The 17136-nt window shown below is 49.8% G+C and overlaps 1 protein-coding gene across 1 annotated transcript; it reads right to left on the bottom strand.

Moving 5' to 3' along the window:
* Positions 1 to 12384: 12384 nt before the first annotated feature.
* On the bottom strand, positions 12385 to 17136 carry SOCS1 (suppressor of cytokine signaling 1). The gene is made up of 2 exons (XM_083474575.1): positions 16880 to 17136; positions 12385 to 13584 (listed from the first exon to the last, which is right to left on the bottom strand). Exon 2 carries the CDS (start codon positions 13507 to 13509, stop codon positions 12892 to 12894), a length of 618 nt encoding a protein of 205 aa, XP_083330701.1. The 5' UTR covers positions 13510 to 13584; positions 16880 to 17136; the 3' UTR covers positions 12385 to 12891.

A 17136-nucleotide genomic window follows, 5' to 3' on the forward strand; every position in this document is an offset into this window, starting at 1 on the left:
CTGCTCTGGTTTGCCAGAAGCAGCTTAGTCATGCTGGCCACATGACCCGGAAGCTGTACGCCGGCTCCCTTGGCCAATAAAGCGAGATGAGCGTCACAACCCCAGAGTCGTCAGTGACTGGACCTAACTGTCAGGGGTCCCTTTACCTTTACCTTTTTATCTGACAATTAGAGCTGTTTGACAGTGGAATGGTCTCCCTTGGAAGTTGGTGAACTCTCCTTAATTGGAGGTTTTTAAGCAGAGATAGGATGGCCATCTGTCGTTGATGCTTTAGCTGTGATTCCTGCATTGCAGGGGTTGGACTTGATGTCCCCAGGGGTCCCTTCCAACTCTACAATTCTATGATGCTATGGTTCTACTTGGGAGTCATAAGCAGGGCAGCCGGGGAAGTGAAGGGCAAATTACATTTGGCCCCTTTCTGTACTCTTCCAAACTTCCCAAAGTACTGATTACGCTTCCCCAGCTCGGTGTGAACCGAAAAGGTTGAGGAAAGAAAGAGGGGGTTAATCCATACCAGTAGCAATGCACAGTTTTGCAATTAGGCTAATATACTGAACATGGTGGAAGAGGGCACTGCGATTAAGTAGACTCCCAGGGAAGGAAGTGGCTTTTTATCACCCAGATCAGAATATTTATGGACCTTTCTTCGCCTCTCATGAAGTTATTGTATCTCAGGTAAGGCGAAAAGCAAGGCTTGCTTTCCCGGCCATGATTTATAACAAGGATGGGAGGGGTTTCCGTGTTGCTGGCGGAGCAGGCCTTGCCTCTGCCAGAGGAAACATCCTTACAGTTCGGGAGGGGTCAGTCGCGCACGTGGAACAAAGGAAGCTGAATCAGACCATGGGACTTCAGTGCCAGGCGGTGTCTCTCCAAGGCAGGAGACTCTCCAAGCCATGGCTGCAGTTGCTGGAGACTGAGGCTGGGATCATCTGAGAAGATGCTCCACCACCTTCCTCTAAAATTAAAGTAAGGTTCTAGTCGTCATGGTTCCGTGTAAACAGCTACATTTGACAAGGCCACAGAGAGCTGCTTTGCTCCCAAGTCAGGCCGTTGGATCCATCTTAGCTTAGTATTGTCAACCCTGACCGGCAGCGTCTCTCCAGGGTTTTGAGCAGGACATCTTTTCCAGCCCTGTCTGGAGTTGCCGTTGGGGATTCGAACCTGGGACCTTCTGTATGCAAGGCAGGCGCTCTCCCCTGCTCAGGTGGTTGCTCAGGACACCTGCTTTTTTAGGGGCACAGCAGTGATGCAATGTGCAGTCAAAAGGGAGTGCGGCCTGGCAATATCGCAGAGGACCTCATGCGCTCATGTGCAGACTTGAGATTTAAATTACTTACAGGTGCTGCTGGCCGGCTCAATCAATTTCCTTTTCTCTCTGTTTCTCATTTTTCCAGTCTTAAGTCTCCCACATTTCCACATCAGTTTGCATATTTATTACAAAGTCCTCCTCAAAATTCATCAAAGAATGCCTCCTAATATATGCCGTATCGCCCAATATACAGATCTTTTTACAAAGTGAATTTCTCTAATATAATGCCATTTAAAAAGAATTTCCACTCATATATACATATTTATGAATAGTTTAACCTGGTCTAATGCATTTCCATACACGTGACTTGGCCAGAGAACCACGCTGCAAAATTCAGAGAAGTGTGAATTTGAAGGATGACTGCGTTATTGGTTTGTGTGTTGTTTTGGAAATTATATTAGGATAAAATGCTTTGCGAAATTATTCAGTCAAAATTGCATACGTGTGCTTATCAGGAGAAAGTTGCTGGTGAATTTTCACGAGGACTAATTATTCTAAAGTCACAAATGGATATGGAAATTAACAGAAATTAAGACAGGGAGAGTGAGAAAAGGGAGGTGGACTGAAATGGATAGATAGGCTCATCACTAGATCAGAGCGAAGGATCGTCTAGTCAGCATCAGGGTCAGATGGGCAGAAAACGCATTTGAGGCTGTCAACACCCTTTTCTTTGGCTAGGAATGTGTGGCGTCTGTGTCAGCCAGCAGTTTAAGCACGAGAACTCCTCCAAACGGATCCCAAAATGGGATCCCAAAAAAGGGAGGCATCTCATTTGTCTCCCTAACTGCATTCTGACAACCGGTCGTGCCCCAGGAATGAACTTGGGTGACTGACAGGTCATTTTCGCTGATGACACTAAAAGGCTCATTTGGGCTCCTTGCCTCTTTTAATGGGAGCGTAAAAGACACATCGTGCCTTTGATTTAAGACTTGCCTTTCCCCCCCCCCCACCCCGTCCGCTTTCTCCTGCGTGTTAATGACATTCTCTCAGGCACAAATGAAAAGTTCAAAAGTTCTCTGGATCTCCAGGGAGGAAGTGCCCTGAAGGCTCCAAATTTCACCTGAATTTTCCAAACGAGAATTTCATAGAATCACAGAATCGTCGAGTTGGGAGGGTCCCTGAGGGTCATCTAGTCCAACCCCCTGCAATGCAGGAATCTCAGCCGAAGCATCCATGACAGATGGCCCTCCAACCTCTGCTTAAAAACCTCCAAGAAAAAGAGAGTCCACAACCTCCAGAGGGAGACCGTTGGCTTCAAAGGAACCGACAGCGCAGGTGGACTCACTCCATCAGACTGGGCTTCACTGCTAAATAAATTCTAGGTTTTCACGAAACCTCTTTAAAAAAAAATATTCATTTTTCTTTTTCATTCATTACATACATTTCAAATTCTTAATGTTATTATATATTCCTCCCTCCCTCCCTCCCCTCCTAGGCTTCCCACAACTTCTGGTTTGTTTCTCTTTTCACCCATTTTGCTATCTCTTAACAGAAAAAGTTATTACAGTGGTACCTCGGGTTACATACGCTTCAGGTTACAGACTCCACTAACCCAGAAATAGTACCTCGGGTTAAGAACTTTGCTTCAGGATGAGAACAGAAATCGTGCTCCGGCGGCGCGGTGGCAGCAGGAGGCCCCATAAGCTAAAGTGGTGCTTCAGGTTAAGAACAGTTGCAGGTTAAGAACGGACCTCCAGAATAAATTAAGTACTTAACCTGAGGTACCACTGTAATAACATAGAGGCTCCAATACTTTGGCCACCTCCTGAGAAGAGAAGACGCCCTAGAAAAGCCCCTGATGTTGGGAAAGATGGAGGGCACAAGGAGAAGGGGACGGCAGAGGACAAGATGGTTGGACAGTGTTCTCGAAGCTACCAGCATGAGCTTGACCAAACTGCGGGAGGCAGTGGAAGACAGGAGTGCCTGGCGTACTCTGGTCCATGGGGTCACAAAGAGTCGGACACAACTAAACAACTAAACAACAACAAAACCTCAAGACATTAAAATAACAGTAAATACACCATCATCTTTCACTATCTTCTAAACATTTTCTGATGCTAATAATGTGAATGATACTGGGCACTGAGGCCTCAGAGGATGAATTGGACTCCCCACAAGTTGAGGATTTTGAGGCGCTGTCAGTCAGAGGCGGAGCTAGCTGCTCTGGCACCCGGAGCGGCACACATGCTGTGCACCCCAGGGCTGGGCGAGCATCCCAGGGGCGGGGCTAGCCGTCCATGGGGGCAGGACTAGCTACCCATGGGGGCGGGGCAAGCGTCCCAGGGCACGGGGTGAGCGTCCCAGGGAGGCGCTGCCTGCAGTGAGCAGCGAGCGTCCCAGGGGGACGACTCCCACGGCAAGCATCCCAGAGGGGTGGGGCGATGATGTCACCCCCCCTCAGGGATGACACCCAGGGTGGACTGCACCTCCGACACCCCCTTCCTCCACCAGTGGGCAGTGTCCTCTGGAACCTGTGCTTAAAATCCCCTTCAGGAGCCCTCTGGCTGGCAGGAGACCTGACAAAGAATGCTTGGAGTTGTGGAGCCGCCACCACCACCCAGACCCCGAGAACAGCAACGCTCAAAGGTCTGGGTTGAAGAGCGATGAGATGGTGTGCATCGACAAACCCAGTTTGTGAGTAAAGGGTCTCCTCAAGAGTAAGGGCAGGGCTTAGGGCCAGCCTTCCTCAACCTTGGATCTGAAGCTATGGTTGGACTACAACTCCCAACATCCCTAGCTGGCAGCTCAGGGGTGATGGGAGTTGTAGTCCGACCATAGCTACAGATCCAAGGTTGAGAGTCCTACATTGCAGGGGTGGAACTGAATGACCTTTGGGGTTCCTCCCAACAGGCCTGGAGTTCATATGTTCTCCTTCAGGAGCTATCTAATTGCAGGAAACATCAGACGTAATCCAAACCCCACTGAGACACGAGTAGATACGGATGAATTGATTAATAACCAATGAATAGATAAATGAGTAACAACATTGCTCTTTAGCCCATCTTTGCAAACCCAGAATGTTTGTGCAGGAAGGAACAGGATGCACACATTAGCGATCTCTGGCCCTGGACTTTTCCAGCTCCAGGGTCTTTGGCTCCCGGGTAACTCATTGAGCCGAATTCCTAGGAAATGTTGCATAATAGAAAGCTGAAGGGCATTCGTTGTCTCCAGATCTCATTATAGTTGGCTGGTGGGAGGCAGTGGGGGGTGGGGTAAATCATAATGTTTATTTTGTTAAAAGGCTGGCTGTGGTCCCAGTGGGGCTTATGGAAGAAAAGGGGGGGAAACCTCCTGGTATTTTATTTTATGCTTTTGCTATTGGAGCATGGGAAGCAGCTTCAAATGGAGCCAAACCATTGGTCCATTGAGATGAGTGTTGTCTTTACAGGTGGGTCTCCAGGTTGTGGGTCTTTCCCGGCCTTACCTGGTGATGCAGGGGAACGAACCTGGGACATTCTGCATGCAGAGCAGGTGCTCTACTGCTGAACTACACCCCTTCTCTGCTGCAATGGGAGTTTCATTTCTCCCACCATTTCAGAAGATGCCGATTTGACAGATGCGCCTTTAAATGCAAGCTGAATTGAATTTCTCCTCTTGCAGCCCTCTTCTTCCAAAACAAGCAGCGGAGGGAAACTTTAGCAGGATTTTAGACACATTGGAAAAGGAAGTTTCAAATTTGAATGGTACGCTGGCTGGGGAGACAGGAATTCCGACTGTAGCCCCACAGGTGGACCTGCCAGCAAAGAAACTGAAACTGGTGATGGTTTGGAGGTACAGTGGTACCTCGGGTTAAGTACTTAATTCATTCCGGAGGTCCGTTCTTAACCGGAAGCTGTTCTTAACCTGAGGTACCACTTTAGCTAATGGGGCCTCCCACTGCTACCACACGATTTCTGTTCTCATCCTGAAGCAAAGTTCTTAACCCGAGGTACTATTTCTGGGTAGCGGAGTCTGCAACCCGAAGTGTATGTAACCTGAAGCATATGGAACCTGAGGTACCACTGTACATCAAGACAGTGGTAGGTCTGAACTCGCAAAGTTCCAGTCGGATTCGGTAGCTAAACAATTATCAAGGTTGGAAATTGAGCTCAGAGACCTCCTTTCGCACCAGTACGGATGCTCATTTCGCATTCGTGACCTAGGCTTCAGAGCCAAGGCTACTGGTGGATATGCCGATAATCTGCTTGCTACCTTCCAAGGAATTGATCTTGGGTGTGCATGGAGGGGGGGAACGCTGTATCCCCTTCGTTGTTCCCCAATTAACTCCTTGACCCTGAACTCTTGCTACACAGGGAGCTAGCTGCCTGCTTTGCCTCTTGGGCCAGACCAGCACTAAATTAAAAGCCAGTGACTTATGATGCTGGCAAGACAACAGACTCTCTGGAAGTGGGATGCGGAAAGCAAAATGACCCGAAGGCTACAATGCGCTCGCCAATTCCGGTGCTCTCAGTTGTGTGTGGAACAAAGCGCAGGAAGCCAACATCTTTGCTTATGTGTTACTTTTTACAAGCCGACTGTCCTCCAAAGACATTTGGAGCAGCAAACAGGGCCTTCTGCTACCTGCACGACGACCCTGCGAGGTAGGTAAGGCTGAGAGGAGGCAACAGGCCCCCCTGGTCGCGCAGAAGGTTTTTCAAGCAGGGATTCAGACCTGGGCAGTGTGTGTGGCGGTCCTGGTCTGCCCAGACAACAAGACCACCACCCCCATCTTGGCCTCGCTGATATGGTCCAAAGCAAAGCAGAGCAAGATGTTTGGCACCACCTTGGCTGCAGGAGTTGCTGGGATGATAAGAATAAGAATAAGAATAAGAATAAGAATAAGAATAAGAATAAGAATAAGAATAAGAATAAGAATTTTATTATTTATACCCCGCCCATCTGGCTGGGTTCCCCCAGCCACTCTGGGCGGCTTCCAACAGAATATTAAAATACAGTGGCCTGTTAAACATTAAAAGCTTCCCTATGCCGCTAGGATTCTCGTGGCCCAGAAATGGAAAGCCCAGGAGATTCCAACTTTAACGGAGTGGCAGACGAAATTGTTTGAATATGTAGAATTGGCGAAAATGACTTACAAAATTCGATACCAAAAAGTAACAAAGTTTGAAGAGGAGCGGAGTAAATTTGTTGTGTACATACGGAATAACTGTAGAAGTTTAAAAACTGTAACAGGGCTAATATAAATCTTGTGACGTGGATAGTGTGTAAATAAGAATCTGTAAGAGAGGATGTAAATTGTGAAAACCGAAGCGGGGAAGGAAGGAAGTCCGGGCGTGAAATTGCGCAGGGTAAATGAGAAGATACAAAAATGTTGAATGTAAAAGTTTATGTTTTATTTAATTTTGTTTTGTTTTTGAAAATCAATAAAAAGCATTATAATAAAAAATAAATAAACATTAAAAGCTTCCCTAAACAGGGCTGCCTTCAGATGTCTTCTAAAAGTCTGGTAGTCACCACCCCACAGCCTCTCCATCCTTTATCCTAGCAAGCAAGGGACATTAACACAGTTCAAGCACACCTTCCAGCCAAGATGGAGCATGAAAGGAGAATGCAGAGGTGTGTCCTGCAGAGAATCCTGGGGGGCAGCATTTGACACACACACCCCAAATCTGAGACTCCCCACTCTTGGATAAGGTGGTGCAACCACTTGCTCTCCCTCCCACCCACCCCCAGTGCGTCAGAATGGAAGCCACAGGCTGTTAATTCATTGCTGGGAAGTTAATCTGCTCTGTGGTTTCGGCTGCCCTTATTCTTTAAATGCACAGCTGACGACGGTGCAGTTCTGTGCATTTTGCAGCCCATGCGCTTACATCCACGTTAATGGGCAGAGAAACCCAAGCAGCTGCCTAATACTGAACCAGGCCACTGGTCCATCCAGTCCAGGATTGCTTGCACCGACTGGCAGCCTCTCTCTACCCAGAGATGCCCAGGATTCGATTCCAGGATCTTTTGCGTGCAAAGCAAGTGTTATTCCCAGCTGTGTAGGTGGACAGTGCAGCAGAGCTCACTGGTTCTGAAACTGGCAGCCTGTCTCCACCAGGTAGATGAGGGGAGATTCAGCCACTCCTCCTCCTGAACCCTACGCAAATTTCCATTATGCTTTAAAAAAAACAAAAATACACTTTGGTGTGCTGCTATTTTCTTCTTTTTTATTTTGCTTCTCTTAGCCACTCTGAGCATCTCCGTAAGGAGAGGGAAACGTGGATTTTGTTATAAAATAAAAATAATTATAGAGAGAGATTTGCAAGGCTGCACACACAGAGACAAGCACAAATGCCATGGAGAGACCTTCTATTCAGGGGCACTGTGGGCCTGGAATGTTTGCAGGTTCTAGACTGCAGGCTCCTCCCGATGTTTTTTGCTCTGTGCAACCTGCGGCCTCCCAGAAGGTCTTGGACTCCATCTCCCATGAGCCCTTGCCAGCAGTCCGGGATGATGTCAGCAGAGCAGGTCCCTCGCCCCTGGTGCAGTGGAAGGGTGGCCAGCCCCTTTCCCTTGCCCTCTGCAACTTGAACTGGCAAATGTCTGTTTCCAACGGCCTCTGCCCTGAGCCACGCCCTGCCTGTCTCCTTGGAAAGCCCTCCAAGTTTGCAATCCTGACCCCACTTACATCCCACCGAATGCAACAGTACTTCTGGGTAGATGTGGCCAGGCTTGCACGGTAAGCTACTAAAAGTCACTGCATCCAGTGGCAGCGAGTTCCGCAGGCGAACGGTGTGAACGTGCCCTTCCTGGGGGAAAGGGCAGTAGCTACTAAAAGTCACTGTATCCAATGACAGTGAGTTCCGCAGGCAAACGGTGTGAACGTGCCCTTCCTGGGGGAAAGGGCAGTAGCTACTAAAAGTCACTGCATCCAGTGGCAGTGAGTTCCGCAGGCGAATGGTGTGAACGTGTCCTTCCTGGGGGAAGGGGCAGTAGCTCAGAGGTTAGAGAATCTGCTTTGACTGCAGGAAGTCGCAGGTTCAATCCCTGGCACCTCCAAGTAGTGGCTGGGAAAGATTAAAAGCCTGGAGAGCTGCTGCGAGTCAGTGTAGACAATACTGAGCTAGGTGGACCCAACTGTCTGATTTGCAGTGTCCTTACTAATTTGTGCCTTTTACACAGAGCCATGAGGACTAGAACCTTACTTTAATTTTAGAGAAAGGACCATAGCGCAGTGACAGAGCACCTATCTGCTTTCCAGGCAGAAGTTCCCCTGTGACATCCCCACATAGGGCCTGAAGTCCCCGGGGAGCTGCTGCCAGTCAGTGCGGCCAGCTCCACGCTGGATGAAGCAATGGTCTGACTTCCTTAGTTCCTCTGTAACATCAGTCATGGGGGCTGCCCTACTTTCCCTGCATCTTTTCCAGCTGTGCGTTGTGCAGTGACTATTTGCAGTATTCCTAGCGCAGCCACAGCACGGATTTAAATAACAGCACGACGATACTGGCAAGTTTTATTCCCCACCCCTTCCTTAAGGATTCCTAATATGGCCTTCGCCTGTTACAGGACTGAGTCAACAATTCCCTTTCCTGGCCAATGACCACCAGCTCAGACTAGGCAAATTTGGGTTTCGTTTCGTTTCTCCCTTCTTCTCCATTCAGAGTTTAGAGGGGGGGGGTGGAAACCAAGCTTTTTGGAGCAGATTGCAGCCAGCTTAGAGTTTGAAAACACCCACTTCTCGGATGGGTGAAAACTCAGGAGGCTTAGGGAAGCTTTTAATGTTTGATGTTTTATCGCTTTTTTATTATTAGTAATATTCTGTTGGGAGCCACCCAGAGTGGCTGGGGAAACCCAGCCAGATAAGTGGGGTATAAATAAATCATCGTCACCATCATCATTATCTTACAAAGAGCCCTAAGGGGGATCTCTCTTTTTCTCTCTCTCTAAAGTGGGTATATAGGGAACAAAAACTTATATAGGGAAAATAGGGAACAATTCTTAATCTTTTGTTGGAAGCCGCCTAGAGTGGCTGGCGAAACCCAGCCAGATGGGCAAGGTATAAATAATAAATTTATTAGTATTACAGTGGTACCTCGGGTTAAGTACTTAATTAGTTCCAGAGGTCTGTTCTTAACCTGAAACTGTTCTTAACCTGAAGCACCACTTTAGCTAATGGGGCCTCCTGCTGCTGCCGCCGCGCCGCTGGAGCACAATTTCTGTTCTTATCCTGAAGCAAAGTTCTTAACCTGAAGCACTATTTCTGGGTTAGCAGAGTCTGTAACCTGAAGTGTATGTAACCCGAGGTACCACTGTAGTATTATTATTAGAACAACAACTCCAAACGAACCTAGGAATCTGCCTTGCACTGACTCAACTGATGCCACAATCCTCATGCTAACGTTCACTGCATGCTGGCTTTTTGCCCAGAGGGTCCCCAACCTTTGCCCTCTGGAACTGTATGCTCAGCGCAAAAGCGCATGCATGGAGTTATCCCGCTGCCAAGTTCCTCGCTCTCTTCCCAAGACTGAGCGTGCCCAGCCAGCCACAGCAGAGGCCATGCACCCTGCGACAGATGGGACCATTGGAAGCCATTTTGCTCCAAGCCAGGTGGTTCATCCATCTAACTCAGCTGGCAGCAGCAGAGGCAGCTCTTTCCTACCCCTTGGGCTTCTGGTCCTTTGAACTGGAGAGGAACCAAGGGCCTTCTGCAAGCGAAACAGGTGGCCTGCCGCTGAGCTAAGAGCCCTCCTCCCCTCCAAGCTTCCCACAGGGTCTTTGCAGCACTGTTAGCGCAATTCTACAACTGGAGGTGTCAGGAATTGGACCTGGGAATCTTCCGCATTCTGGGCTCTTATCATACGTTAGGCATGGGGAACCTTTGGCCCACCGGATGTTGCTGAACTACAACTCCCATCAGCCCCAACGAGCCCAGCCAATGGCAAGGCACGATGAGAGCTGTGGTTCAGAAACATCCCATGGGCCAAACGTTTGCCCCACAACTGCTTTAGGTGCTCTGAACTTTGCCTCTTTGAATCAACCTTCTCCACCAAAACATGGTTAGACGACACCTCGCATCATCCCTGAGCATCCCTCACAGCGCTTGTGAGCGATGGGAGCTGGAACCCAAAATACCCAGCAGACACACCGGGTCAGGAAAAGCCTCTCTAAATATTTTGTATCGCCAGGTCTTCACCGGAGGGGAGATGATGGTGTCAAGATACACCTTGAGATCTGCGTCAAAATAACATCACCTGCAAACCCACATCCTGCCAGCTTGAGACTGTTGTGGAAACTAGCTACATAAAAAGGACCCTCGGGTTGTTTTGTTATGCGTTCTACCATTCGCACATCCCCAAATGGGAATTTATTAGCATTCCATGTTGTTGCTGTTTTTGCAAAGAGTGGGAAGGAAGACCTGGAAGTGCATTGGACGTGTGGAAAAGCTGCTGCATCTATCTGTGCCTGGGGCTTCTGGGGGCATTTCAGAGGTCTTCTCCACATGGTGGATGTAGCACTGAGAAGCTGCCCCCAGGAGCCATTGCGTTTGTCCTTTGGGCCGTGGCCAACCTGCTCTCTGCTTGTTATTTGCCATAGATGACCAAGATAGAAGACCTCCAGGTCTCCACCAAACATTACCCTTCCAATACATGGAGAGAGCAGGCAATGGAATGTCAACATGGCTCTGTACTGCAGTGTCGGCCATGAATTTAGAAGGAGCCTCCGGACACGGAGCAATGGATCCAAACTACAAGAAAGAAGATTCCACCTAAACATTAGGAAGAACTTCCTGACAGTAAGAGCTGTTCGACAGTGGAATTTGCTGCCAAGGAGTGTGGTGGAGTCTCCTTCTTTGGAGGTCTTTAAGCAGAGGCTTGACAACCATATGTCAGGACTGCTCTGATGGTGTTTCCTGCTTGGCAGGGGGTTGGACTCGATGGCCCTTGTGGTCTCTTCCAACTCTATGATTCTATGTTTCTAGAGCAGAGCTTCCCAACCTTGGGTCTCCAGCTGTTTTGGGACTACAACTCCCATCACCCCTGACCACTGGTCCTGCTAGCTAGGGATGATGGGAGTTGTAACAGCTGGAGAAATTCTTGCTTTAGAGCACGGGTTGTTAAGAGAACTACATGGGGCCACCATAGCTTTCAGAGCACCGTCTCCTTTATGAGACCACACTGACCACCAAGCAATGTCCTGCAAGGAGTTCTGTTCTTTGCGGAAGTGAGATACTCCTAGTACATTCCGCCTGAAGCTGAGATAGGGCAGCCACCTAGCAGGGATGCTGTGGAAGTGGTTTGACTTCACCCCCAGAGGCGCACTCCATTGTCTCTTGAGACAGGTGGGTGTCAACAAACAGCAGCTTTCAAGCACTGGTTGCGGGTTGGACTAGATGAGGGATTTCCAGGACCCACTTTTGACCCAAACATGCATTTGGGGACCCATTTCTTAATCTCTTGCCATCTATTTCCACGGTGGCAGTGCTCCTGCTTCACTGTTGCTCCTGTTAAACCACCTTGGACCTACTCATGGATCCCAGCCCACGAATTGAAGACCAGTAGACTAGATTACCTGGGAGGTCCCTTCTCTCTCTAGGATTTTTGTTATCCATGAGCCTTATCTCCAGGGTCTTAGACAAGATCCAGTTGGCTAGGTCCAATTTCAACTTTCAGAAAAGACCTTTGGCAGCTTTCTAACACCCCCATGCAGAGTCGGTGGACCTTATTATAGAATCATAGATAATGGTTGAGTTAGAAGAGAACCCCCATGCAACACAGGAATCTTTTGCCCAGTATGGGGCTCGAACACACAACCCAGAGATTAAGAGGCTCATGCTCTATCGACTGAGCTACATCCCAGGCATTGTTCCTTTCAGGGGTCAATGTATTATGCTGCTTTAATGTGCAACTCTCAAGTAAGCCCAAAGGAGAGTCACAAATGAAGCCAGGAGCAGATAATGTAGCCCTAGAGAACCTCTGGGTCCCAGAAGTTGCTGAACTACAACTCCCAACATTCCTGGCCATTGGTCATGCTGGTTAGAGCTGAAGGAAACTAACTCAGCGACAATGGGAGGGCCAAAAGTTCCCCAAATCCTGCCCAAATCTGTGGCCTTGCAAAAACTAAATACCCAGAGCCCACAAAGAGACTAGAGTTCTGGGTTTTTTTGCAAAAACTTTTAGAATAAGGTTTATTACCCCATTTAAAAAAATAGATATAAAATAACAGCACGTTCTGCCCAGCAGAAAACATTATTGTCAAGACTTTCCCGTAGCCTCACTTTGTGCAAACAGTTTTTCAGTTATGAGTTATGTAAACATTAGAAGTCAAGTGTTCAAGTTCCACCCCTCCTCCACATACAGTAGAACTGCTACAAAAATAGATATGTTCACGACTGACACGTTCCCAAAAATCCCGACATCTGCCTGCGTCGCTGCAATCCGCATATCCCAACAGTCACTGCGCCAAAGACACTCCAAGCTTTGTGTCACAACCGCCTCTTCACCCTGAACAGGGCTCTCCGCGAGCGAGCGGATCGCTTCCGCCCGGCCCTCAAGGTCATAGCTGCACGCTATTTTAAAAGCGGCAACAGACGAGAGCGACCTCTGGGGACTTGGTTTCCTCGTCGCCTTTCTCCCAGCCGCACTGGCCGATTTAATGCAAACCCTTTACAACTTGAAAGGGAACGATTCCAAGTAATCCTTTAAGACCGGGTTGAGAGGGATGCGCCTTAAGTTCTCTCTGCCGTACGTCGCCACGATGTTTTTCCGGCAGAGTTCCTGCAAGGACCGCATGCGCTCCTTGCGCAGCGGGGCGACCAGGGCTTTCCGCGGGGAGCTGACATAATGCTCCAGCAGCTGGAAGAGACAGTCAAACACCTCTTTGCTGCCGTCCAGGCTGAAGCGGCCAGCCTGGAAGACCACGCGGATGCTTGTGGGTCCCGTGGCAGTCTTAACGCTAATGGTGAAGAAACAGTTCTTCTGCCGGCTGTCCCGGATGAGGAAGGTCCCCAGCGACTCGCCTTTGAGTTTCTCATGGGCCGCGTTGACCGACAACGGTCCCCAATAAAAGCCGCACTCATCCAGCAAGGCGCTGGTGCGAATGATGGTGCTGAAGTCCGCCTGGGAGCGAAAGGTGTGGAAGTGGGTGTCCCGGGGCGCGGCGCTGGCACAGCCGAGAGCGTGAGGGACTCGGGCTTGCAGGGCGTCCCGCAGCGGAGGCTCAAGTCGACACCTCAGGCCTGTGGCGATCCCATTCTCAGGCGTCACGCTGCTATGTGCTACCATCCTACAGACTGGGCCTGCCGGTGTGGTCTTCCATAGCTTCCGGGGCCTGGGAAGCGCTACTGCGATGGAGCTCTCCTGCAAGGCAAAAGAAAGAAGCCACAAATCAGGAGGAGGTCTACCAGGAAGGAACAGCCTCTTGAGAAAAACCACAAAGCTTTGGCTGATCTGCCCTAAGTGAAGACAAGACTCCCGTCTGTGCGAGCGAGCTCATTCATGTCCTTCTCTCTCTCTCTCTCTCTCTCTCTCTCTCTCTCTCTCTCTCTCTCTCGTTTGAAAAGGGGAAAAAGAGCACCAGGCTAAGTAACGTTTACACATGCTCGCAAGTGGTTTCCTCTCCTCAGCCGCAGAATGCATCAGAGGCCCGCTGATGGGAACCGCCGGTTCAGAAGCCCGCCTTTCCCATCAGTTGATTAAACCCGATAGCGCTGTTACTTACACAGCGCTAGAATTTATCTCCAAGGCTGCTCTCCGTCCAGGAACAAACTCACCCCACACACAGAAAAGGTGTCACTTCCGAGTAAATTATTTCACCCCTCCTGCCCCACCGTAGTCAGATGATGCAGTCCACGCTCTCCCTTTTATTTTTTCCAGACCCCCTTTGGTTTTGCTCTGAATGTTTATGAAGAGAAAGAGGAGGAGTTTTCAGAGAATTTTATATATGTCTCTTTCTGAATGAATAAACGCAGGGCTCTAGGCGCAGCAGTTCTCAACCTGTGGGTCCCCAGATGTTGTTGGACTACAATTCCCATCATCCCTGAGCTCTGGCCTTGCTAGCTAGGGGTGATGGGAGTTGTAGTTCAACAACATCTGGGGACCCACAGGTTGAGAAAGGCTGCTGTAGAAGAAGAGGCTGTGGCTTACTGGGGCAGCTGTATGCTGCAGTGGGAAGGGGAGTTGGAATCATATAATTGTTGGAAGGACACCCCAGGGTCATCTAGTCCAACCCCCTGCAACGCAGGAATCAGTGTGGAGTTGTGCAAGAGAAATGTCCCTGCGGATGATGCCCCACCATGTCTGCTCTTGCCGCAGCCTTTGCTGGCCTGGGACTCCCCCCCTCCAGATGTTTCTGGAGCGCACCTCCCATCCTCACTGCTGTGCTGGCCGAGGCTGGTGGGAGTTGCTAGCCCCAAACATCTGGAAGCCCCCAGGTCAGCAAAGGGTGCTCCGCTTCTGTGTTTCGAAGCATGGGAACTCAGGAAAGAGTGGGGTTTCTCCAGTTTGGGAACCAAATCCCCCAGAGCAGAAGACAGCTTGCCAATATGAATAGATTCCTTTGTGCAAACCCAAAATAATAATAACGTGCGGTTTGCCTGCTTGCCAAATCACTGAGTAATCCTAGATCGCCTTCTTGAAGAAGTGCTCCCCGCCCCCGCTTCGCAGCCCCCCCCCATCTCATGGGATCTTAAGGCTATAATCTCCCCATGAACACACAAATCAACCCCTGTGAACTTGTAAAGCATTATTCCACTTGCTCTTAGACTCTCTCTCTCTCTCTCTCTTTTTTAAAAAGAAGAATTGCTTTAAGTGGTCCAGTTTAAATGGCTTCCTCTTATTGATATATCTTCAGCATCCACCGGTGGGGAGGCAGGCAAAGCCTTTCCCCAGCCGAAACTGCTCGTAACTGCCAGGGATGAGTTCCTAGCCCCCAGCATCCACTAACCCCTGACAGCTCATGGGTCGATACATCTCCTTCACCTGCCTTGACCTTCCTGGCAAGCATAGATTTTAGGATTTATCCCCCCCTCCCCGGTCAGTTTATAGATCTCGGTTGGCACATCACTGAGAATGCACAATGCATTCTCAGAAATCGAGCCTCCCAGGTACGCCTGGAGGTCTGCAGCCGGTCAGATTCTGAGTCGTCCGCAACGTGACACAGACTCTCTAATTGCTTCCAAGTTGAGGGGAAGCAACAGCTGGCATCTGTAAAGGCTCCATAAAGTGCAGGATTCGGATCTCGCTGCAAGACCGGTGTCAGCAACTACCACTGCCAGGCAACGATGAATAATATTAGGAGTCATGAAAATTTTACGGGACCTCACGAACGGGAAATGACTGATCTGTCAAGGCGCTGAGTTGGCAGCTGGTTGCCCCGGGACCACCGTAGGCTCAAATAGGATGGAGCAGGAAAAGAACGGGGGGGGGGGGCTTATCTCAACCCTCTCCACCTCACTTTTCAGCACCCAACATGCTATCACAAGCAAAGCGATCTGGATCATGTGTTGTGATGCTACCACAAAGGTCTCCTATCCATGCCTTCCAATTCTGCAACATTCTTTCTTCTCCAAAGAGCCTTGTGCAACTCCAAAGCTTGCTTCCCTTAACCTGCCCACAAAGGAGCCCTGTGTCACTCAAAAGCTTGCTACTTTGCTCCTGGAAACGGCCTGTGTGGTTTTATTTTATTATATAGTATTGCAATAAATCTGTAAAAGGCCTTGCCTTTGAAAGAGGGCACAGGGAATATTTGGGGCAAGGCAAACACGGACAGATTATACTGCAGTAGGTGGTTCTTACGCATGACAGGTACATCACTGTAATCCAAATACTAATCCTTTTCTGGACAAGCTTTGAAGAGAACATTTAACTGCCATATAGTTCATCTACATACTGAGGATGAGGTTGCCTGTTCCTCCAGAATTTTAAGGGTTTGGGGGAGGGAGGGGGGAAGGATAAAAGGAGCGAGCCATATCTACCAACACCTCATTAAATCTGCAATAAGACTTCTACAGAAGTTTGGCACAAACTTCCTAAACAAGGAAATCTTCAGGCGAAGGGGCAAAGGAAAGGGAAAAGCAGTTTGGGAAGAGCTTTGTTTTCGTAAAAACAAACGAAGGCGCCCTCCTCAAAACACCTCTCTCTCTCTCTCTCTCTCGCCGTCGCTCTTTTCCCCACCAACCTCCGTTTGGGAGGAACCGCGGGCCGCTTGCGTTTCAAAGCCGTCACCCTAACGCAAGCAGACGCGAGAGAGAAGACCGAAAGAGAGACGTTTCAAGGCGGCGCCTTTTGAAGCGGCGCCCCAGATCTCCGCGGCTGCTCCGCTCCACATCTGCTAAAGGTCGCTGCGATCCGTTTCGGGTTGGCTTTTTGTGTGCGTTTTTTTTTTTTTAAGTGCGCCTGGTTTTTCCCCCCTCTCCAAGCTGCAATCCTGCGCTTTGGGGAGGGGGGCGCGTTTCCTTCCACGCAAAGCATTTTATTTTTATCTGCTTTTTATTTTCTATTTTTTTTGTGCCCGCTCCCTAAAATACCCCGGCGCCTAACTTCGCCCTCCCCGCACCAAAATGTCTCCAGAATCCTGCTCTGCCTCCCCCCCGGGGGTTGGAGAAGAGAATCGGCATCTCTGCCTGGCGCAACCCGGAGCGTCCGCCCGCCTTACCTCGGGGACGCGCCGCTGCTTCTTAACCCGAGGGGACCGGCACTCCTGAGAAGGGTGGCCGCCTCCGCCGCCGCTGCTGTCGCCTTCCAGCGCCCGGCCGTGGCACCGCCTCCGCTCCGAGCTGCTGCTGCTGCTGCTGCCCTGCCGGGACTCGGCAGCCGCATCATCCGCTCGGGCCGCCGCGAAGCCACGTCGAGGGGCGCTGCTGCGCGGGACCGAGGCTGCTGTTCCTGTCGAGGCCGCGGCCGTCTCTCCTG

Source organism: Podarcis liolepis, assembly GCF_965112155.1.
Source record: "Podarcis liolepis genome assembly, chromosome: 14".
NCBI lineage: Eukaryota > Metazoa > Chordata > Lepidosauria > Squamata > Lacertidae > Podarcis > Podarcis liolepis.